Source organism: Thunnus albacares, chromosome 20, assembly GCF_914725855.1.
Source record: "Thunnus albacares chromosome 20, fThuAlb1.1, whole genome shotgun sequence".
Classification (NCBI taxonomy): domain Eukaryota; kingdom Metazoa; phylum Chordata; class Actinopteri; order Scombriformes; family Scombridae; genus Thunnus; species Thunnus albacares.
The window spans coordinates 12,954,694-12,979,342 of NC_058125.1; the positions used below are offsets into that span (position 1 = coordinate 12,954,694).

At 36.9% G+C, this 24,649-nt stretch overlaps 1 protein-coding gene across 8 annotated transcripts; it reads right to left on the minus strand.

Moving 5' to 3' along the window:
- Positions 1–154: 154 nt before the first annotated feature.
- On the minus strand, positions 155–23,684 carry cmn (calymmin). 8 transcript variants are annotated; one of them, XM_044338747.1, is made up of 58 exons: positions 23,366–23,684; positions 20,392–20,442; positions 20,232–20,285; positions 20,088–20,147; positions 19,950–20,000; positions 19,816–19,860; positions 19,628–19,678; positions 18,720–18,767; positions 18,567–18,617; positions 18,419–18,469; positions 18,246–18,299; positions 17,986–18,036; positions 17,503–17,544; positions 16,935–16,985; positions 16,778–16,828; positions 16,613–16,672; positions 16,458–16,526; positions 16,334–16,381; positions 16,160–16,240; positions 16,000–16,035; positions 15,846–15,893; positions 15,709–15,753; positions 15,090–15,131; positions 14,937–14,978; positions 14,784–14,831; positions 14,617–14,673; positions 14,472–14,525; positions 14,226–14,318; positions 13,970–14,023; positions 13,295–13,729; positions 10,464–10,520; positions 10,246–10,299; positions 9,859–9,903; positions 9,664–9,714; positions 9,452–9,511; positions 8,281–8,334; positions 8,099–8,137; positions 7,918–7,974; positions 7,709–7,744; positions 7,541–7,585; positions 7,357–7,395; positions 7,173–7,229; positions 6,939–7,007; positions 6,612–6,680; positions 6,325–6,390; positions 6,053–6,109; positions 4,146–4,193; positions 3,878–3,949; positions 3,691–3,762; positions 3,451–3,510; positions 3,292–3,363; positions 3,118–3,186; positions 2,944–3,006; positions 2,765–2,830; positions 2,642–2,680; positions 2,210–2,497; positions 714–770; positions 155–601 (listed from the first exon to the last, which is right to left on the minus strand). In XM_044338747.1, exons 1-58 carry the CDS (start codon positions 23,430–23,432, stop codon positions 597–599), a joined length of 3,756 nt encoding a protein of 1,251 aa, XP_044194682.1. In that variant the 5' UTR covers positions 23,433–23,684; the 3' UTR covers positions 155–596. The 8 variants fall into 8 exon arrangements, with proteins under 8 accessions (XP_044194682.1, XP_044194681.1, XP_044194683.1 ...); XM_044338746.1 differs by having other exon boundaries at positions 14,484–14,525; positions 15,985–16,035; XM_044338748.1 differs by having other exon boundaries at positions 2,965–3,006; positions 15,985–16,035.
- Positions 23,685–24,649: the final 965 nt, after the last annotated feature.

A 24,649-nucleotide genomic window follows, 5' to 3' on the forward strand; every position in this document is an offset into this window, starting at 1 on the left:
GGTTGTTTTTCTTAATGACACTAATTCACTGGCACTGCTAATTCCTTATCATGTAGATTTACACATAGTAAATGGGTTTTGCTCATTCTGTAACATACAATATGCATATAAACACACACACATAGATGACTGAAGACACATTTTCCACTTTTGGGATTCTTTGATGGTTTTAATCAATCAAATACTGTACAATAATAAACAGATGCTTGCCGCAAGTAGTAAAAAACCCCTTTCCCATGCAAAATAAATTAGACTGAATTAGGTTTTATAGAAATATTTTGAGCTGATAAAATAAAGGCAAAACTGGCTGATATGCAGAAAACAAACTCCATTTCTCAAACAACCATTTCTTTGCATGTACAGTGAGCAGTAAGTGCAGGACAAAACGTAAAAAATATACAATAAAACAGAAAAACCTAACAACTCAAAATCTTTAAATGTTGTGTTATCTCTAGACTTACAAAACAAACACAAAAATATGACTCCCAGGACTATTAGATGGACAGGAGAAAATAAAACTAATATACAATTAGGAAACAATCAAAAGTAATATACAATGGCTGAAAAAGAGGTTATACTTGTCGTTGTCAGCAGGGTTAACCTGTGTAGGAAAAAAACAGAATGCAGTGTAAAGATGAGCAGAATTGTTGAGAAAAATACTGCGTTCAGAGCATTAAAACTTATAATTTTTTTGTTTGAGTCTGTCTTCTTACCTTGATAGCCACTATTCCCAAAGAAGCCGTTCAAATCGTATTTGCCATTCTTTGCTCCTGAAGACAAAGAAAAGAAACAATGCAAAGTTTACTCAGAAGTTTCCAAATGATCTCTATCGTAGAATGTTATTTACATTGTTTACATATAAATATAAAGTAAGTTTCTAGCCTTTGCCTGGATTTAGATGTTTGGCATGGAAAACAATACCACTCATTTTGTTCTGTTAAATACAGGTTTGCAACCAGAGGGAGAGCATACTATGTTCCCTCAGATCAGTACCTCCGCCAATGAGGTAATGTTTTCGCCCCTGTTTGTTTGTTTGTTTGTTTGTCTGTCTGTCTTACCCTAACCCCAACCCTAACCCCTGCCCTTAGGGGGACCCCAACAGCTCATTTCGCATATTATGGAAGGGTTGGCTCCAATGCTGAGGGAACATGGGACTGAGGGAACATAGGACTGACCCCACCAGCAGCAGTTAGCTTAGCTTAATTTAGCATAAAGACTGGAAACACGGGGAAAACAGCTAGCCTGGTGCTTTCCAAAGGTTACCTCTCAAGCTCATTAATTAATATGATATATCTTGTTTGTTTAACCAGTAACGTTACAAAAACCAGAGTGTACAAATGAGAAGTTGTGGTTTTACAGGGTTATGTGCCAGACTATTTCTTGGCTGTGAGCAGTGACTCATTGAGATTTTGTTACCTTTAGCTATGTTAGCTGTTTCTCTGTTTCCAGTCTTTATGTTATATAACCTGCTGCTGGCTGTATAGCCTCATACTTAACGGAACAATTCCACATTTGGGGAAATATGTTTATTTACTTTCTTGCCAAAAGTTAGATGAGAAGGTTGATACCACTGTCATGTCTGTATGGTAAATATGTAGCTGGAGCCAGCAGTTAGCTTTGCTTAGCAATAAAGACTCGAGAAAGCAAAAAAGAACCACAACCAGAAAAGACAAAGAATTAGTCCAGTACACTTTGAAACACCAACTTGTCTTTTTGCACTTTGGTTTTTGTATGAAAGAAACACACAAGATATAACCTGTAATATTGTGTTATTTGCTGTTTATGTGTTAAGCTAAGCTAACTGGCTGCTGGCTGTAGAGCATGTTTAATGTACAAATATGAGAGTGGTATGATATCCATCTTCTCATCTAACTCAGCAAAAAAGTGCATTTCCCAAAATGTCCAACTATTGCTTTACTAAATGCAAACTTGTAAGAACCATACAGTAGGAGTTTTGCATGCTAGATTTTCAGTAAGCAAGGCATCCACATCATGTAAACAGCAAAAAACGTATTTAAAGGCAACAAGCTGGGAAAACTCTAAAGTTCAAATTTTATATATTGCTCAGGATACAGCCTTCTTACTTTATCTTTTTTTTTTTCATACATTACTGTATCCTTAGATTATGAAATATTTCCAGAACCACCCAACCATTTTGTTGGAATCTAGATAATCTAACTCGCAGTGCTTTTACATCCTCTGCACTTGCCTTGTGGGTGAAAATGCAGTTTGAGGTGCTGCTGAATGTGTATCTGACGTGGAAGCTGTTGTGGGGGCACATCATCGGGTTGTTCAGGCGCCTGAGCTGCGGCCTGCGTTTCTGTGGCGGGTGCAGAATCAAGGGTGAGGCTGGCAGTGTTCACGGGGTCAGGCAGGTCCTCCACACCAGCTCCATGCACCACATCAGGCATGAGGGAGGACTCCACAGGCAGATAGGATGGAACAGTAGGGTAGGCCAGGGTGGGACCTGGAGTGGGAACTGCAGGAAATGCAACAACTAGAGAGGGAGCGCAGAAATATAGAGAAAAAACAAACAGGTGAGTGGTGTCATTGTAAACTTAAGTTTCAATGTTGTCTTTATTGTCTGTGCTTTATGTATGTAATTAAGATTTTGGGATGAAACTGGTGTTCCTAGTTTTACCTTCTGGCTGCACTTGTCCGTTTATGTAGCCCACATTTTCTGAAATTGACAAAAAACAGCTAAATAAATGCACTGGAGCAGAACAGCCAACTAGGCATATGCAGAAAAACTCGTTATACTTACCGTATCTATCAATCGCCATCTCTTCGCCTTCAGCTGCAATTGCTGGCGTTGGTACTTCTCCCTTCACTAAGAGATCAGGAGAAAAAGAAACAGATATAAGAAAGACATATTGGGGTCTACAGTATATTTATGTTGTGAATCTCTCAAAAAGAAACCTCTTTCCCTAATGGGACACACACTGTAAGATTTTCCAGCTGTACCTGGCTCAAGAGGCAGGGGCTCATGAGGTAAACTAGCTCTAACTGTTTAATACAACAACAACAAAAAAACAAACAAACAGGTAAATGTACAATTTGTTTGTGTAATTCTAACCTGACTAGTTAGATAACTGAGTAGCAATAATGACAAAATACCATATTCTCCACCAGATTTGCCTTCAGATGCAGATTCAAGGGGCTGCGGCTGATACAGTCCCTGATTATCTGTTGAGAGGTTGTTGAAGTAAAACTATTTAGTAAACATGGTAAAAAATAGAGATAAAAATAATGATTTGTATGAAATGAACTGCAAAACAAATAAGCACATACCATATTGCCCTGGAGATTTTGCTTCACCACCAAAACCAAGAGCTTGTGGTGCGTAGGGAACTTCACTGCCACCTTAGCAACCACATAGAGATGAGTTAAACCAAATTAAGAAATAAATGACATTTAGAGGATGTGGCTGTCATATTTGCTAAATCTCACCATATTTGCCATTATGTCCAAATCCAAGCGGTTCAGGCTGATATTGTGACGCAGCCGTACCTGCAATATATATATATATATAAATATATAAATGAAACACAGTAAAATAACAAATGCATTGGTGCTGTGTACACTGGCTAAAGCTGCTCTCTAACAAATCTTCAATGCAGCACTTTTTGTATTTCCTCTTTTTTCATAATTCACATGTTTATGGATAAGCACATGGATTTTTTTTTTTACCATATTTGCCAGTAGATTTGGCTTCAGGACTTAGTCCAACTGGTTGAGCTTCATAGGGCATCCTTCCATAACCTGTCGAAGAGGAGAAACAGAGGAAGAAGAGAAATAATAAAAGATTAATCATGTAACTTTTACATGACCATGACTGAGATTTTATGTGTGTGTCACAATAGAGCTAATTACTCACCATATTTGCCGCCTGCATTTCCATTACTGCCAAGACCAAGAAGTTGCCCACCATTGGGGAAGCCACCATATCCTGAGCAGAGAGGGGGGAAAAATGATCACCTGACCTCTTAAAATGGTCCCACATTAGGAGATATTTGCTCACTCCAGTGTAGACTGTGTATTTAATGTCATCTGCCTGTCTTTATGTCCAGAATATCAAAACCAGCACAGTGAGGACAAAATTATTATTAGTCACAGGAGAAGCCCTTTTGTCACATCACACTGACCGTATTTTGTGAGTGCAGGATCCCCTCCCATGCTGGCACCAACACCACCTGCAAGAATGTTGAATTAATATCATCTAAAGTAAGATACAAGAAATGCACCACTCAGGGGGCGCAGCATGCATCAACACATGCCAGGATTAGCAGCTTTCTTCCCACTTTGGAGAAACGCAATAAAAAGTCATCATATTACTGCACATTATTTTGAGATAGATGATTTGAAATAAGAACTAGATGACAAATAATAGATTCCACTCCTGAGAAATGCAATGAATTTCTTTCCTTCTTTACGCAGGTCTCAGTTATTAGAAATTGCATATCTCCCTGATTCTCCCATTACTGTTGAGAAGCCCTGTGCAGTTTCCCTCTGCTCATTCAATCCAATTTCTCCATCCTCACTGACTGATATGATAATGAAAATGAAACCCTCAGCTTGTCCTTTAGGTATTCTTCCTGTAAAATTTCTAAATTATGTTTTTATTATAGTTTCCCCCTCTATTCTGCAAATTTTAAACTCCTTTCTGTCACCAGGTTCTGTTCCTGAATTTTTTAAAACTGCCCTTGTTCAGCCACTTTAAAAAAAGCCATCTTTTGATCCTTCAGATCTTAACAATTTTAGACCTATTTCTAAGCTCCCATTTTTAGCCAAGGTTTTAGACAAGATTGTACGAGATCAACTGCTTGCTTTTATTCATGAAAATAATATTCTTGAGTAGTTCCAATCTGGTTTTAGAAAAAACCATAGCACTGAAACCACTCTTCTTAAAGTCGTTAATGACTTATTAGGGGTTTTCACTGTGGGGTGCCCTAAGGCTCAGTGCTAGGTCCAATTCTCTTTTCCATTTACATGATCCCTCTGGCTACCTTATACGCAGACATAATTTCAGTTTCCATTTCTACTCAGACGATAGTCAGATCTATCTAAACTGTGACCCTGAAACAACTATCAGAACAATAACCTGCTGAACTGTCAACATCCACAGGTGGATGTCACAAAATTTCCTTTAGCTAAACACTGATAGGACATAGATCAGAGATATTAATCATAGGTCAAGATAGGACAAATAGGAGATGATACAAGAAAGTACAAACAACCAAATTTCAAACAGTCTTGGTTCACTATCTCATTCAATAGCTCCGCATTGCAGAAACCTTGGTGTCATTTTTGATCAAAACCTCACCCTTGATAAACATGGCAATTCAGTAGTTCAATCCTGTTTTTATCATCTCAGAAATGTTTCAAGGATTAGACCATTTCCTTCTGCCAAAAATCTGGAAACTATCATTCACGCTTTCATAACCAGTCGATTGGACTACGGTTATTCCCTGCTCTCTGGCATCAGCAAAAAATCCCTCTCCCGCCTCCAGCTCATCCAAAACTCTGCTGCCAGGATTTTAACTCAGTCTAGGAAACATGATCACATTTCACTGATCTTGATCTTTTAAGATTGTATTGATTACTTACAAAGCCCTGAGAGGCCTTGTCCCAACCTAACTATCAGATCTCTTATTGCCCTATGTCCCTTCCCACTCCCTAAGATCATTGGATGCATCACTTCTAGTTGTTCCAAGGTCCATATTGATACGTAAAGGGGACAGAGCCTTTGCAGTCAGGGCTTCTAGACTTTGGAATGACCTGCCTGAGGAGATCAGGGCTGCCACCTCTGTCTCATCTTTTAAATCACTTGTTTAAAATTGCTTTTCTGTGATCTTATATTTTATGACATTTTAATACATTTTACTCCATTTGTATTTTTATAAATGTGCTCAGTTTGTATGGCTTTCAGTTTGTGTTTTCATGTTAAATGTGTTCTGTTTTTATTATGAAGCACTTTGTGACTGTGTTTTGAAAAGTGCTATATAAATAAAGTTATTAATATTATTATTATAAAAGACAAATATGTTCTCACCATATTTTCCAGATGATTTCCCATCACCAGCAGGCCCATAGGGGCTTGCACCATAACCTGGATAGAAATGAGACAAACAGTTCAGAAGCAGAAAAAATACTGGACACATGGACTCATTAGGCTGTACATGCATGCTTGTATTGATTCTTTGTGGGCTACAATGACACTTATTAGCAGATGCTTTGGCATTTAGCACATGTGGATTATGAAGTGTTAAGTGTTAAGATGTACATGCAGTGTCCAAATAAACAGCAATAATAATATTGACATACCATACTTTCCTGCGCCATTATTTCCTGTACTGAGGGGGTTGCCACCAAATTGCAACCCTCCAATGCCTGAATACAGGTGAGAAAGGAAGCGAGAGAACAAAGAACAACATTAACACTGAAAAATGATAAAAAAAACTTCTTTTAGGGGTTTAAGATTGTAACGTCTGTGCATCAAAATGAGGCAGAATTATATTAATCATAAACTCATAAAGCCATAAATAAAACATTTTTTTTATTTCATAGCTACATTTTAGTGGAGTGATAGTATATGACCAACAAGGACTCACCGTACTTGGTGTTTGATTTCTCTGCACCCATTCCAAGAGTCTGGCCACCAAAAGGCAAGCCGCCCATTCCTGTAACATTGGAAAAAAGAAAACTTTTGGTTCTAGCGTGTTGGAAAAAATGTTTCTTAAGACCATGTTACATACATAGAGAGGTGTACATTATCTTGACAGGGTTTCAAGATAATGTATATCTTGAAATAGATAATAACCCTGTCATTATCTTGACAGGGTTTCCTTAAAAAAGAGTTTTATGGTGTTTATAAAGATTTGAATGAATGAATGTTATTAAAGTTATACATGAATGAATGTTATTAAAGTTATACATACCACCATACGTGCTGCCTAATTTTCCATTTGGACCAAAGCCAGCTGACTGAGGCTCAAACTGACTCATTCCTGCATGAGAACACAGGCTATTTTTATTCATATCTACTGACTTTATACCCTAAATTATGTTCATGCTGCTAACATGCACACAGTTTTCAAACCAAGACGTCTCAGAAATCACCATAAGCCGTAAAAAAAAACCCTCTAAAACTTAACATGATGGCATGATCTTACCATCTAGTCCAGCAGGAACCACTGGAGCTCCGTTGTAAGGAATCTGTCTGCCTCCACCTGCACCATCAGTAGTAAATTGCACAATAATGGATTATCACTGTTAGTGTCATTGTAGAACTAATTTACTTCAGTCTTTTGTTGGACTCATCTTCAACTGAATCCTCACTTGCCAATCATGTCATACCTGATTTGCCATCAGCAGTAGGTACACCTTGGCCAAGACCTGGTAAAAAAGAGAAATATTGACTTTTGCTGTAATCCACACAGAAAGCAATTGATTTTAAACAAATTGTCTAGTTATCTAGCCAACCAAAACACATTTCTCTACTTTTTCAGATAGAAAAAGTAGAACATCTAATGTTACCTACTTGCATAGTCAGGCTGTACACCAGCACCATAGCCATTTCCATACCCTGCAAAAAAGAAATCAGAAACTACCTCAGTGTACAGAACAGACTAGAAGTCTGAGTTTAATGGTCTGCAATAACACATGGATTCAGTACTTAAACAAAATTAATGTTAACATTGAAGCATACCTGATTTAGACTTTGCTTGACCCAAACCAGCATTTCCTGAGAAAAATGGCAGAATTTAAGCAAAAATCTGTCTGTCTGAACTGTGCACTAGAACAACTCAGAGGTCCAAATTCAGCGTCAGTTTATAAAGCTACTGTAGGCCTAACTTATCATCAACATACAGGTTGAATTAAAAGCTAATGTTTAAAGCTTATCCTTTGAAAGTGCACCTCCATAGGAATTTCCATTTCCATATCCAGCTCCAAGATAAGCTCCTTGTCCATAACCTGAGAAGAAACAGAACAATTATCAAAATGCATTCCACTCTTCAGATTATAATTATTCCTATGTCCTCTGAAGTTGTAATCAGTGCAATTAATTGCTTTTGGCTAATTAGATATTTTCACTCACCAGGTTGTTTAGGTTTCCCTGCATAAGGATATCCAAGGCCTGCACAGAGAAAACCAAAAGTACCTCTATGAATCATGTCTAATTTTACTTGAAGTGAAACAGAAAACCAAGAAAGAAAATCAAAGAATAAGGCTGGACAAGCACATTCTTTACTGTTTTTGTATATTGACAGTAAATATTACCAGCTCCATATCCATTGCTGTGTCCAGGGGCAGTATAGCCTCCTGCTCCATAACCTTTGAATAAACAGATACACACATGCTAAGATAAGCTAACCCACTGCAGACATGAGAGTGGTTTCAATCTTGCATCTAACTGTAATCAAGAAAGCAAATAAGCATATTTGCTATAATGTCAAACTAATCTCTTGGATATGAACTCCACTTAGGGCAATTTCTGTAATTTTTACCTGAATGGACCAGTCCACAATGTGCAGGGAATAACTAAGACCTGAAACATGAAGGTGCTGACCCTCGTCTCAAAATCTATGAACACCTTACAGTCCGATTAGGTCAAAAAGACATCATCGTCTGCTCTGCATCTTGTTGAGATTGACATGTCTCTTAAATGTGACAATAACCCAGCTAGAAGGGAATGTTCCCACAACATTGACTAACATTACCTACAAGTTCTAATAATGTTTTAAAGAAAATGTTTTAATGTAATGTTCAAAGAACGTTTTGCGGATGTTTATCATTTCAAATAATGTTCCTATAAGGTTAAATGACATAATGTTTTAACTGCTCTTCTGAGGATGTTTTGAGGATGATGTTGAGGTAACATATTATAGAATGGTCTTTTATAACACATTCCCACAATGTTACATGATACCAAAGGAAGAACATTCTCACTAAAACATTCGGAAAATGTTTTGAGAATGTTAGGGCATAATGTTCTAACAATGTTATCACTAAACATTTTAAGAAGGTTGTCACCAAACATTTTAGGATGTTTTTAGAGAACATTATCCTAGAACATCCTGAGAACCAAAAAAAAACTTCCTACTGAAAATGTTTTAAGGAACATTTGGGCATAATGCTCTGACAATGTTATCAATAAACATTATTAGGATGTTTCTAGAGAATGTTATCCTAGAACATTCCAGGAACCAAAAAAAAACTTCCCGCTGAAAACATTATTATAACATTACATGTAACATTCTCAGAACGTTTTTAAAACAAAAAATTTCATCAAGATCATCATCACCTACGATAAAAGAAGACCTCATCCAAACTCTGAACAATGTTTTGAAGTTGTTTTTGAGACACAAAAAACATAGTCCAAAAATCAAGAGGGTGTCATTTTTTAATTTTTTATGTATTTGTTACAAAATCTTGGACTTAGACTCCTTACTTGGTTCAGATGCTTTAGCGCCTCCTCCATTTAAATATCCTGCTGCACCGGCACCATATCCTGAACAAAGACACAATATCACTATTATCTGTCATTTCTACATTTATATAATGATCAAACCTGCAGCAGGCTTCAATTATTATAAGCAGAGTGCTCCATTGTGAACATTTTATACACATGAGTATTGAGAATGAAGAATAAAGTCAATTTACCGTTGGATTTAGCCCCAAATCTGTTTGGAACACCTGCTCCTGCTCCATAACCTGAGAGCAAAACAGAGCATCATTTTAGAGTGTGAAGAATAACTCATATGAACTGAAAAATATCAAAATAGTTTATAATTAAATCTTGTTTTGAGAAAAACTACACTGTATTATGCCATTAACTGAGTCAATTTGTACAAGTACCTTTGGTTTTTGTGCCAGCTGAAGCTCCAGCACCTGCATTATAACCTTAAATTAAATGACAATGAGAAAACAATGTGTACACTTAGTTTTCATCATCAGTTTGACTCTCAGTGTTTAATATTCAATTGAAGGTAGTGACCAAGCAAATGTAGTGTTTTAAATATGTGCTAATCAGCTTGGTGTACAGATAGTCTAACTCCTCTAATATTTCACTAAACCACTTAAAAAACTATCCCAATTAACTTAAAATACATTGTACACGTGGTAAAAGTAAAAATACACATATGAACATGCAAGCACTATTAGACCGCTATGGTAATTACCTCATATGTTTCTTAAAAGCCATACATATTACCAGTATTAATGAAATGATACGTATATGTTTACCAGGTCTAGGTATTTTCATCCATTGTCCGTTTGGTACTCCTGATGGTCCACAGTCTAGAATAACCATGTAAAGAGGTATTACAAACATAATCCTAAAATTTAAGGCAAAACACACACAGAGATATGTACATATACCCAAGCAATTAACCACCAAACTGTAATGTAATGTGTACTTTATGTAACAGCATATTAATCCCAGAAAGTAGACAAATGTTTACCAGGTTTGGCTGGTTTAGTGCCCTGCCCCTTGGAGATCGAAGCTCCTCCTCCATTCTCTGAAAGTTAGAGGGACAGATAGACAGATCAGGGCTTACATGTGGCTGGAAATGATCTTTCTACAATCTCCTCTTTAACTGTTATGATTGCAACATCATTAAACAACAATGGTAATCAGTGTGACAAACTTAAAATTCACATCATGTACAGAATGCACCCAATTGAAACAGTTTGAAACAAAATGTAAAAATATCACAAGGAACAGACAACAAAGTAACACACATCACACTTTTAGTCTACTAATACACATACAGTGTTGTAAATTGGTTAATTCTGAACCTGCCCTAAATGTTAAAGGTATAGTTTGGACATTTTGGGAAATACACTGGTTCACTTTCTTGTCAAGAGTCAGATGAGAAGAATGACCGATTGGAGTTTTATAAGAGCAGTATCAATTTTCTCATCATATTTGCGTATTTACGAAAATGTCAAACTATTGTTTTAAGGGTGACACGTGATTATTTAAATATGACAAAGTTGGGTAAGGTTTCAACAGTGAAACATTAGAGATAAACACATATGCTATTGGAAATTTGCTGAGATGACTTTGAAGATTGCATGCAACACAGAAATACAATATAATACATAACCATGAGCACTGGCTAGGATTCACTCTCAAGTTAATACTGTAACATTTCTCTATCTGTACATGTCATGTAGTATTTTATTTTTTTAAAAAAAATCACATTTATGGTTCTAGATGTTCTGTAAATATGTATATTTAGAGTGCCATTTAGACTGAATCCAAGCCATTAAAACAACACAAATTTTGCAGGGTGACAAAAGACACTTAGAGTGATTGTCATCAACAGACTTAGGACAAACACGGGAGTCAGTCAACATTTACACACGCAATACACTAGTAAACACACCAGTAAACAAGCCCAAATCAAGATTTAGTTTACCAGTTGCCCCACTCTCCCCTGCAGGGAGACCTTTGACCCCAAGCCTGTCGGGTCCTGCCTCAGGCTGACTCCTGATGTTTGCTTCCTCAGGTACAATCTCAGGTACACCCACAGTCAGTGTTTCTTCAGGGGCGATGCTCCCTGTACTTTTAGCTGCCACTGTTTCAGGAACAGCTTTGGTTTTCAGGGGTTTGGTGCTTTCAGGGGCAGCATCCCCTTCACTGTTGCCGCCTTCCCCCAAAAGAACGTCTGCCTCTGCACTTTTTTGCTCAGGCACAGCACTTCCAGTCACATAACCTAGAGGCCATACATTTCATCAATAGTTATATGTATTATTTTGTTAAATCATTACTGTTAATGTCCCTTTGCTGTACATGAATAAACACAGAATACACACATCTATAGAAAAACAACATTAAAAGCCTTCAAATGAAATATCTTTGTTCTCACTAACAATATTTTAGTTGCATTTACAGTATGCATATACAGTGAAACTACAAAGTACAAATTCAAAAGCAACCTATTAAGAAACAGTAAATTGACATATTGACTCATATGAGAGGCTACTTCAAATTCTTGCATTGGAAACAGACAGAGCTAAATGTTGTTGATGACAGTTTTAGTTGCAATTGACTGAAAACTGCTGGCGTACAGTCAACGGCACCAGCTTGTACTTGTAATTTTCCAAAGATTAATTATGGTAGTTATTATGGAAATTATGGTAGCCATAACATCACTTGTTGTATGTTTTCAGAACTATATCTATATATACATGTATCTTTGCCTATTTATTCCTCCCAAATTACCAAATCTTAATATCGGCAAGTTGGGCTTTTGTCCACAGGGCACATCCCCTTCAGCAGCAGACGACAGAGTCATCAGTGTGCTTTCTTATTATATATTCTTATTGTTACCAGTAAATATATATGTGTACTATGTAATTCCATTAGTTGCACACTTGGTGACAGTGTACTGACAAACCTGAGGTAGCAAAACAAAAGACAATTCATTTTTCCAAAACATGCGTAGCAATGCAAGCCCGATACTAATGGTAGTTACTCAATAAGTGGATATCAAAGGTAAATATTACTGCAACAGTTTCTTGGATACAAAGCAATTATAGCAGACTTTTTTTAAACTTTACAACTCTGCTTAAAATAAATAAACAAATTCAAGTGACTTCAGATGTCCTTTAAAATGATCATCTAAGTCCTTAAGACACTGAGAACTATAAAATCCATCAAAAGTGCAATCTTAACAACAATTTTATATAAAACAGTTGAACATACAATCGTTTGTACTGTACTTTTACTGTATGTTATAATATTAAGCACAGAAGTAACTCAGAACATGCATGTTTATATGGGAATACAAAGCTGGAAAAATATCATTATACACAGTTTATTCTGGAGGTTACATTGCTGTGAAGACCAGGTAATAATACTAAATTGCACCATTGGCAACAAAGATTTCATTGTTGTTTGTATTGTGTTGTTGTTTTTTTTTGTTTTTTTAATACTATTATAGTAACTATGGTACACTCATTGACATGTCTGGTTTAATATACAGTAAAATACAATATATGGCTTTATCTAACAAAACCAATTATGTTTCTGCGCTTCTATATGAAGGCAATCACTTGAGAATAATGTCAATCCAAAAATGATTCAAAAATTATTTTTTGATTTTGTTGGAAAAAATGACTTTAAGTAACACGATGAGATCAAAGCTCCACCGATACTTTTAATAGTTGTTAGAATACGCTAACAGTGAAATCAGTGATGCCGCTACCTGTGGAGCCAATGATGTGTTCTGGATTTTTCCCTCCACAGAAGCTCTGGTTTAGGGTACTGGTTTAGGGTACTTGCCTTGAGGAAGGACCTGTGCCGGCTCTGGTGCTGGGTTACTCTGGGGAACAACTGGTGCAGGTTCAGATGTGACTACCTTTGGACTCTTGCCCTGTGGATCCATGAATGCTGGTTCAGGTGTGGGTTCAGGTGCAGGCGTTGGGTCTTGGCCTTGAGGTAACACTGGTAATGGTTCTGGCGTAGCTTGAGGCACTGGTTTGTAGCTTTTTCCTTGAGGTACAGGTGGGGGCAGTTTTTGATATTTCTCTTGTGTCACCATAACAAGGATACCGCTGGTCGGCTCCGGGGCAGCAGGTGCTACGCCTTGAGTAATCGCAACCTCTTGCTCTGGTGCTGCACTCGGCTGTTCGGGAGCGAGAACTTCACCTTTAAGGCCCTTTCCATTGGACGCACCTGCACCCTTTGTACCCTTCCCATTTGGCATCATGCCGTAACCTGAGAACCAAATAGAGATATATATGTGGGCAAAAACCAAACCCAAACATCATTTGAACCACTCATCATTTGAAAGATGGAACTAGACTTCAAACAACATACAGTTAAACCTAAAACATAAAATGCACATGCAGAGGCGAAAACACTCTCAAAAATCATTAAATCATCACATGTACATTTGTCTACTGAAGAACGCATGTTTCAGTATTATCATTTAGGTTAGGACAAACAAGTATTTACCAGTATTGGCTACTTTAGGCTGCCCGTTTGGTACAGCAGCAGGACCACCATAGCCTGTGAAACACAACATTTTCAAAAACAGATTTATAAATCACATTACCACTGCAGAATGTCTGAGTTATACAAAAAAGGGAAACTGGAGAAAAAATAGTTTGGTTTCTGCACATTGCGTAAAGTTTTTCAGCTCAGTTTGCTCCAGTTTGTGTATCAAAAACATTCAATGAATTGTATTTAATACACAGTGAAGAATTCTCACCATTGCCAAGTGATTTTGCACCTTCTCCGGGGGAAACTGCTCCAACTCCTTTGGTAGATGGAGGTTTTGAACCTCTGCTTGGCCCTCCGTATCCTGCACAGTTTATAAATTTCACAATGTGATTACAATGACACATCACAAAAAAACTCACAACATCAACTTTGACAAATTAGATTCAGAGCTCATCCATGAATAACTCTTCTTAAATTTCAAAAATAAATTTGACATTGGATAGCTGGAGCGTACCATTCAGTTTACCTCCATATCCACCAAGTGCAGCACCATTTCTAACTTCATGACCTTGTGAGAAAATGTAACAAGAAATAAGCAAAGCTGGTAATAGCAGTAAACTATGTTTTACTGTGTAGGGTGCATATTAATAGGATGTCACCATTGGGTTTGGCTCCATATCCTTTGGGAGCTCCGGCTCCAGCTGCAGCTCCATAGCCTCGGGTCAAACATAACAAGCACATGAATGCACCATCACACTGAACCAGAGGGAAATTCTTGTGTATGAGGAACATTTGTAGCACTGTAACACTAAATATGATCATTTACCATTGGGTTTAGCTCCATATCCATTGGGAACAGCTCCATTTCCATAACCTTCAGATTAAAAATACATCATGACGAAAAGATCCATTTTATATCTGAACTTTTCATTGTGTTAGAACTAAATTTTGTGACACATTTTTACAGTACAAGTTGTACCTGGTTGGGGTCTCATAGCACCTCCTCTGGTGGGTCCATATCCTGTAAAGGATTCATGGAAGCAAATTACTTTATAATCTGATGGAGATGTCATCAACATAAAACAGTATTTTGAATTATAAATAGATTTGAAAAAAGCAGTGACAGTTTTACCATTGGGTTTGGCACCATATCCATTTGGAATACCACCATACCCTAAAAATAATAAATCAGAGTAAAGAGACCTTATTTTGTGCTTCATCTAAAGAGATCCACTGATAGTTAGTGAGTTCATTTGCTGACTAAAATATACTAAACATACAATAAAATTCTGTTAACACATTAATAACAACACTTATCCAACAACATAGTAATTTTCTAACATTTCCAGGCAAGTATGCAACATGACTAAGACTAATATCTGTGCCTACAAGCACTGAACTAAGATTATTTGATTTATTAAATATTTAAATTAAATATTTTATTAAATATTAAATTTTACTCAAGTCTCATGGCTCTGAGAACATAATAGTACATGTCCTGCATCCTGTATGCCTATGCCACATGTTTGAGTGATGTATGACTCCAACAATGTACAATTTGAACTAAAATTATTTAGTGAAATTATGTTTTTTTGTTTTTCCATCTCAGACAAACATTCCCTCTTGGTTCAAAAAGTGGTTTCTGCTTTAAATATTCTTCAAAACTAATGACCTCACCTGACTATGAATCTTGGCAAAGTGCTAGGAAGTGAATACTGTATGTATATCCAGAAATGTGGCCACACAGATACCTGGTTTTGCTGGTCTAGTGGCTCCACCATTGGGGTATCCATAACCTAAATAGTATCAGAAACAGAAAAAAAAAATTAACCTTGTACTGTATATGTAATAAGATTAAGAATAACAAATATATAGTATGCTGACCCACCATTTGGCACAGCTCCATTCCCGTTAGGTGCTCTGGCTCCAGCATAACCTTAATTTTAAAACACAGTGATTTAAAAGATGTCTGACAATTGTTTTTACTGGATGTGATACATTGCATTAGATATCATTTATAGGTTTACCACTGGGTTTTGCACCTTGTCCATTGGGCACACCAGCTGAGGTACCATAGCCTGAAGTTGTAATATTATGTCATGAGCTCAGGGAATTGTGCTTGTTGAACATGGAATCTAAAAACACGAAGATCATCAAAATTGTAGATATATAATTTTCACTAAACAGTGAGGATATTCCTACCTTGCTTCGGTCCCTTCGTTCCTCCATTTCCAAACCGAGGTCCCAGAGCAAAACCAGCATTGCCATAACCACCGTTGTAGCCTTGTAAATACAGAATACACGTATATATTAAAAATACACTTTATATTATATTCATCATTGTATTCAGTAAGGACTAACTGGTGTATGACTCACCTCCCATTGGCTGAGTTCCATAACCATTATAACCATTACTGCCATATGCTGGAAGAACAAATAAAGACATTGTTACTGATGTATTAGGTGGTGACCTCAGTTCTGTGTAATGGCCTTCACTCACCTGTCCCTTGGTTCCTGGCAAGCTGAGGTACTCCCAGACCTCTGGAGGCTCCCATCCCCACACTTGGACCTTTTATCAAAGAAATACAGATGAAACAATGTGGTGTGAAAGTGAATGTTACGATCTGAACAACAAGGTGGCAGAACATTAATTACCTGCCCCATAAGGTGGTCGGCCATATCCTTTCATGGGTTTACTTCCAGCTCCCCCCTGGCCTGTTAAATACAGAGACATGTTCAAGTTAAAGAACAAACAAACAAACAGAAACTCAGAAAAGTATCATGCCGTCTATTCCTATTTGACCATTTTACATCTCTCACCATTGGGCCTTGCCCCATTTCCACCAGAAGGACCTGCTGTGGCTTTTTGACCTAAAGACCAAAAAAACAATTACTTACATTCAAATATGTAACACCTTCTTCTGTACTAAATAATTTAATCTAAATATGTTAAAAGTTCTGCTTTTGCAGACATTACCGTTGGTTTTAGCCCCATTTCCATTTGGTACACCAGATGTAGCACCATATCCTGGCAAACAGAGGAATTAAACTTCATTTATTTAGCATAAAGTAGTATTTGAACTCTTTGCAACATGTTGGTGCTGTAACAAGATCACTTTTAGCTCCTTGTGGTTGTTTCCTTTAACTGTTTATACATAAGAATCTGTTGATTCTTTAGAATTTTAATCCTTTTAGATTTTATAATAGTTTTTATTTGAATGCTTCAAGTACATGGTGGGTATGACTGCTCCACCCCAGACTCACAGCAACTCTGTGATTAAAGCTGGGTGGTTAGTTGTCTCCATTCTGGGTTTGATTCTGAACAGAGAAAACTGAAGTCACGCTTTCTGTGTGGAGTTTGCATGTTTTCTCTGATAGAAAAAACTCTGAACTAGTATGGCCTTTAGCAAGTCTGTGTGCCAACATTTAGTCAGTGTAACTTAGTATACATGTGAGTTTTCATCACACACACAACTAGACTGCATAGTGAACATCCAGTCATTTAACATGAACACTTAATAACAATGCTGTAAGAGCTGCCATACCGTTGCCTTTGGTTGCAAATCCATCATGTGCAGCAGCACCACCTACAAACACATACAAAACTTTATCCTTGTTCATAACATTAAAAAGCAAAAACATTCAATTTTATGCCATCATTAGCTGAGCCTTTAGTTGGTCATAACTGCTTTTGTTATCAGGTGAAAAATATCAACCATTCTCTTACAGCTTCAGAAATTATCATAAAATTACTTATTTTTGCTGCTTGTCATTTTGAAACATTACTTTGGGCTCTAGTAACTGTGATCAACATATATTTTTTAAACATTTTGTTAATTTACATTTTATAGTGATTCATCTATTAATCAGAAAAATAATCTATAATGAGACATAATTGTCGATTGCAAACCTAAATTGAAGTTTATCTCATGTAAAATCTGCATCATACTGTGTCTGACATAAATACATGAAGAACTGTAACACTGGCATTTGTTATTGAACAAAGAGCATTATCAATGTTCACTCACCATTGGGTTTAGCTCCATTTCCACCTAGACCACCAGCTGCTGCACCATAACCTAAAAGCCGATAACAGAATCAAACAAGACTCATTAGCTTTGCTGTTTGGGACTGCAGCAGTACTACAAAATGACCTCAAACAGATTCACTGTATCACTAGCATTAATATGAGATTCTACTTCAGCACTAACTCTTATCTCTCTGTACATTTGGCATTTTTCTAGAGGACCAAATTGTATACAAACTAATAAAAAAGATGACAACTCACCATTCAAATGTCCTCTGTTTCCGTTGGGTGCTACAGCAGCAGGAGCTCCATAACCTAGAGGTTAAATGTATAATTTGATGCTTTTATAGCATAGAAATTATGATGTATATGATTCAATTGAACACATATGCATATCAACCCCAAATATGATCACATCATCACATCTGAAATACCATTGCCTTTAGTTCCTTGTCCACCGTATGCACCAGCTTGAGCACTGTAACCTGCAACATAAAGACAGTTTAAACTAAATGGTTTTATTGCTCAGTGAATGTGTGTGAGAGTATGCATGTGTCCTCATCGAGAAGACTTGTGTCATACCATTGCCTTTCATTTGTTGTCCATTGGTCGGGCCGGCTTGAACACCATATCCTGCAACAATGATCACAATGTTATTATATTATAACAATCAATCATTAAGTCACATTAGAATTATTTCTACCATGAAGGCAAACCATAAGACGTGACATCTACCATTAGATTTAGCTCCATTTCCACTGGGCAAAACTGCTGGATTACCTCCTATCAGAAACACAATGCATATGGAGATTGGAAGATGGTTAGTGGAAAGCAGTGACCTGATACAGAGTTTAAACATTCTGTGTTGTTAATTTCAAAAACAATAGTTCATCACTAATACAACTTAATGCTGTTGGGGTTTTTTTTTAAAATAAAGTACAGGACTCAATGACAAAGTTTAAAGGACAGGTTCACCATTTTTCAAGTCTGTCTTGACAGTCAGGTGCCCAAATGAACATTGAAAGAGGTTTTTCTTGCCATAATAATCCTTCCTGTTCACACAAACCATTAGAGGATCCCTTCATAAAAAATCTTGAAAAATTGTGAACCTGTCCTTTAAGGGCATTTTGCATTGCTCATTGATTGCTGCTGGTGAGTTAGTGACCTTCATATAAAGGGAATGAGAGAGAGTTCAATTCTTGCAGTATATTCAACTTTAATTACCTTTGAAGCTCTACCAGAGGCAGTGTGTTCAACTATTTAGGATAATTAAACCATATTTGAGGATTTGGGATTGGTTTGGAGTGGTTTCTTTATGAACATTATGACTGATTTAATCCAAGCTGATGACAGCCACTTCCCTCTATAAATGAGGAAAGCAACTAACTTTTAACATCCTATTTTTAAGACTATTTGTTGTGCATCAGTTTAGTGGTCAAACAGAGACTTAAAATCTTGCTTTTGCTGCCATCTATTGATTGAAGTTTTCAGGACTGTCAGACCATCATCATGTCAACTCACAGAGTTCTGAATGTAAGCTGTTAAGAAATTGACACACTGTGTCTGTGTGAATTTCACTAACCTAAAAATGTTGATATGCTGAAAGCGTTTTAGCTGTGATTGGTCCACATTGGAATACCTACCTTGTGGTTTCCCACCTTGTCCATTGGTTGCACCAGCTGCTGCTCCATAGCCTTAAATGACAAAATGGAAAAACATAAAAATAACAAGATATTTGCAAATTTCTTAGATTAATCAGCTTTGATTTCACAGAGTGATAAACTACAAGATTTGTTTAAATATCATGAATAAAGGTACATGGTGAATTTACCTTTCATCCCTACTCCAGTGGTCACACCAGCAGCTGCACCATAGCCTTAAATAGATTATATATGTGGTAAGAAATGTTGTATGTAATGAGAATAAGCTCTAAATTTGTATTCAATAGTGTGGAAAGAGATTTACCGTTAGATTTTCCTCCATTTGCAGTTGAAACACCAGCTGCTGGCCCATTGCCTGAGTGTAAAGGTCAGGAAAATTACTGAAAATTATGTTAACCAGTCATGCAAATTTATTTCATATTCACACCCTGTAGTCACTGACCTACTCCTTTTGTGGGGTATCCACCGTATCCATTCTGTGCACCCATTACTGGACCCACACCTTAGAAAAAATAATAGTAAAGACTAAATATAAAATTCTCAGAAACAGAGAAATTCATGGCTGGAGAAATTTTCGTTAGTTTACCTTTTGATGGTATGAGCATTCTTCCCACACCTCCACCGTTCTGAGGTTTCTTTCCTAGAAAAAAAGGACATAACTGTGACAAAGGCTCTGGCTTGTTTGAAACTATCATACATGCAATGATTTACATGTTTCACAAGTGTACAAAATGTGATGGATTCACCATTAGGTTGTGGCCCTTGTCCATTGGATACTCCAGGTGCAGGACCATAACCTTGAACACAACACGTTTAATGTAAAGGTATGCTTTGATTTCAGCAATTCTCAGTAACAAAATCATCATCTGGCTTAGCAACGTATCCACAAGGCATATCAAGTCTTACTCCACAGATTAAGAATCAGACTTTGAATCAAAACACTGATGTTAAATCTGTAGTCCTCACAAAATTATCTAACAATCATCTCACATAACTTAATACAGCTGCCTATTTAGATGCAAATGTCCAAGATGATATCAAAAATATTAAGAGGGGAAAAGATATTAAGTGTGTGGGTACTGAACCACCAAACTGACTCTCGACACCAAATAACTCCATACTTTTTTCAGTTTTATATCAAAGAATAGAATCCACCTGGAGACCACCACAGTAGCTTTTATTAAAGCTGGAGTGTCTCCCCCCTCCGGCAGTGAGAGTTAAAGAGGGGCACTCGGCCTGACACAGGTATGAAGCATACTTCTATGTGCACCCCAAATGACAGACATACAGAGAGGGCCGGTAAAAACGAATGTTTTGACGGCCCACTGGCCCATCGGGATTTGTCCCAGTATGCCTGTTGGCCAGTATACACTGGCCGTAACCTGTTGTGGCTCGTTTCACTCTCAGAATTTGATCTACTCGGTCTGATAACATTTGGAAAGTCCAGAGGAACCGCATGATTAACGGCCAAATGGCCAGCGCGGAGTGTCGCGCCCAACATGAGATTTAAAAACTCTGTGTACTGTGAAATACAGACAAATTTATCTGGTGGTGAACTTGTTTGTCAAGGGCTTGAATGTAACAGACATTCATTATGTGTAAAAGTTCTGCACTGCAGGTTTAATATCTGATTGACAAAAATGCTCATTTCAATTTAGAAATCTGCATCGTCATGAGTTTGTAAGGGACTGCATGAAAACTATGGGGGGGATAAGCATTGGGGGTTTATGTATTTTTTTGGTAATCCTTTAGTTTAAGTCCCCCTATTTAGCATTTAGAATCACATGAATATTTAATAAATTATTTATAACACACTATAATGTAGTTATAAGTGGATAGAGGAACATTTTAAGTGTTTATTAATGTACAGTATTTGTCAACAATTATAACTTCTTCCATGAAGAGATATTTTATGGTGTTTACTTCTTTATATTCTCATTCATAATCTGTTTATACACCAGCCTCCACTAATGGGTAGAAGCTTTTTGATTATTTTATTGTTTGGAGCAGGCACAGAGCTGTTGATTGACAGTTTATTCAGTGACAATAATAACTGTTTATATAAGGGGCTTTATTCTGGTGGCTAAAGTGAATTTTCTATCCACAAAGGGTTAAATTGGGGCAAACAGTCTTACAATTACAATTACAAATTCTTCCACTTGACCATTTTCTAATTATTTATTATGAAATTAATTGTACCAATTCAGTTATATTTTTTTGATATATATATATATATTTTTTTCTCTCTTTTTTTTCTAAGTCAAAGGCAGAGTCAAAAAAACAAAAAGAAATTTAAACATAAGATTCACACCCCTCCCCACTCCAATATTTTTTGTACAGTCCCTAAATTAGAATTACACACTAAATTTTATTAAATCCAGTCTTGTGAGTCAGAAACATTTTTGGGAAGTTGTGAGTCTAGATTCAACAGAAATTCAATGGAGTGACTGTGTACAAGTAGTAAAACTATTCTCTTCCCTTCTCACAGAGGGATGTTAAATTTAGACTGCTGATGCCACCAAAGCTGAGCTGCCTTTGATTTCACAAAACTGAGACAGCTGGTAAAGAGAAAACAGAATATATAGCTGCTTCGCGTCATTGCAAGAAAACTTGGAAGAGGGCCGAACAACTTCAGAACTACACAGGGAGGGTTGCCGAGACTTCAGTTTAACATGATCGTTTGAAATTTGACAGGCAAACCCGAGCACCTGAAAGACATTTGTTTCATCTCTTCATCTCTTCAGGAGCAGGTTGTACTCTTCACTGCCAGACTGGAGTATGCATCATTTTAACATAGTTTGGGATTCTTTGATGAATGCAAGAATGCCAACAATATACAGAATATACAAATACAAGTAGACTCTATATATACTCATGGAGATGTTTAATAATTTCACATTTTTCTCTGTTCAAATCATTAAAATTCTGGCTGCACCTTGAATAATTCTGATCTGTTATCAGAGGATAGGTTTAAATCTAGATCATGTTTAATTTCAAAGCATTCAAAAGCAATATGTTAGAAACCATCACTCAAGACAAAATATTTTACTCACACTAAGGTACATAGACCTGAGATATTGTCTAGATGTAAAAAGAAAGAAAACATCAAATTACAGCAGTCTCAGGTTTAAATATTCTGTATTTTTGGTCATTTTGCACTATTTTGTCTCACAATTTTTCACTGAACTAGAAAATATTTCTGTTGTGAACATCAAATCATGAAATATGTTGCTTTACAGGTGTTAAGACTTCGAATTACAGATCTCCTTGCAGAAAGCAGTTCCTCAGTGCCAGACAACAGCATCATCACACTTGTTACGCATCATGTCAGCTTATAACTCAATCGCATCTCACCTTTTCTTCCAACAGCAGACCACGCAGACACATAACTGACCATAAAGATGCCACAGAACATAGAGGATATACTTTTATTATCCTACACAGTAAACTATGAGGCACCAGTACTTCAGGTAAATACTGAATTACAACAAAAAATCCAATTCCTATGTGAACTATCCTAATTTTCTATCACCTGATATATTTGCATTCATTCTAATAAAACACATAATTGCCCTTCTTTTACACAATGTGGTCTCACAAATGAATGTAAATCCAGTTTAAACAACTTAATTTGACCACTGAGCTGATGGCTATCACATTATTTTAGATATATTTGACTGACTCTCAGCAGTGGCCTTCACATCCACACTTCACACTCACCCCCTGTGTGTGCCGTCTGCGCCAGCCAAAGGACCACTGCACTCCGAAGAAGTAATTGTCCCAACATAGTGGACCTGAATGTTTTAGACCCAGCAGGAGAATGAGGAGGGCGAAGCAGATGTTCTGGAGTGGGCAATGAACCCTGATTGTGAGGGTCTAATATACACTCTGGTCTGAGGCGCCCCTCCTCTTACCACCTCATGTTGTCCTGTAGATGCTCCTGTTCTCCAGATCCTACCCCCCCTTGTTAGGGGACACCCGAGGTGTACACACACTAACTGAATAATTGGGCACTTAAAGTACATTAACACTTAAGGGAGAGATAGAGAAGCAAAGAGAGGGAGTTCATCAGATTGGACGTTGACTGATGAAGTCTGGACGGTGCATCATCACACAAACTGGATTAAAGGATGATACAGCTGCTTTGCACTCATAGTTTAAATTGTTTGCACACACTATAAAAGCATCTTTTCACAAATATATTCTTCAAACATTTGATACAGCTTATTAATCGATGTATTATTTTAAATCAAGGAGTTTGCTATGATGATGTTGGCTAACACAAAGCATAAAATGTGTTCTAAAAACAGACTTTGATTTATTCAAATGGGCTCAAATATAAGAGGATGAGGAGAGGAGAGGATGACATATATAACCTTCACATATGAACATCAAACACACTGTAATCCAAAGAAAACAACTTTAAACAGGAAAAATAATCATCTGAACAGTCCAGACTATGGAAAGAAATATACTGCAGACAGGTTAAAGTAAATATACTTTAAATACTTTCAGCAATAAATCACTCAAATGACTGTAACTCAATGACAGAGCACAACAAAAATAAAATTGCACATGTAAAGTTCTGAATAGGCCACAGTTTAGTTCAGTATTTCGTTTTAAGAATATTTTTTAAAGGCACTTTGGTCAAATGCTTCAGTACATTAAAACAAAAAACTCAGTATTAGCTGTCTGGTAAAGAGTAAATATGTACTTTACAGAGAGCTCAACATGCATCCTAACTGAACTATACTCTTATTTATGAATGGACTTTACGACAGAAATTACATCAGCTCAAGACGCAGAGTAGTCTGTGCAATGAGTGATATGATGGAAACTGTTAGTGGGCTCTTTAGGTCCATAAAGTCTCCATGGTCTCAGCACACACATACTGTTGATGGGTGAGAGGCCCCTTGTATATTTAAAGAAAAAAGCGGGTAAAAAGAGAAAGATATCTCACCTTTCACATAGATTCCTCACCTAAAGTCCAAATCCTCTTCTTAT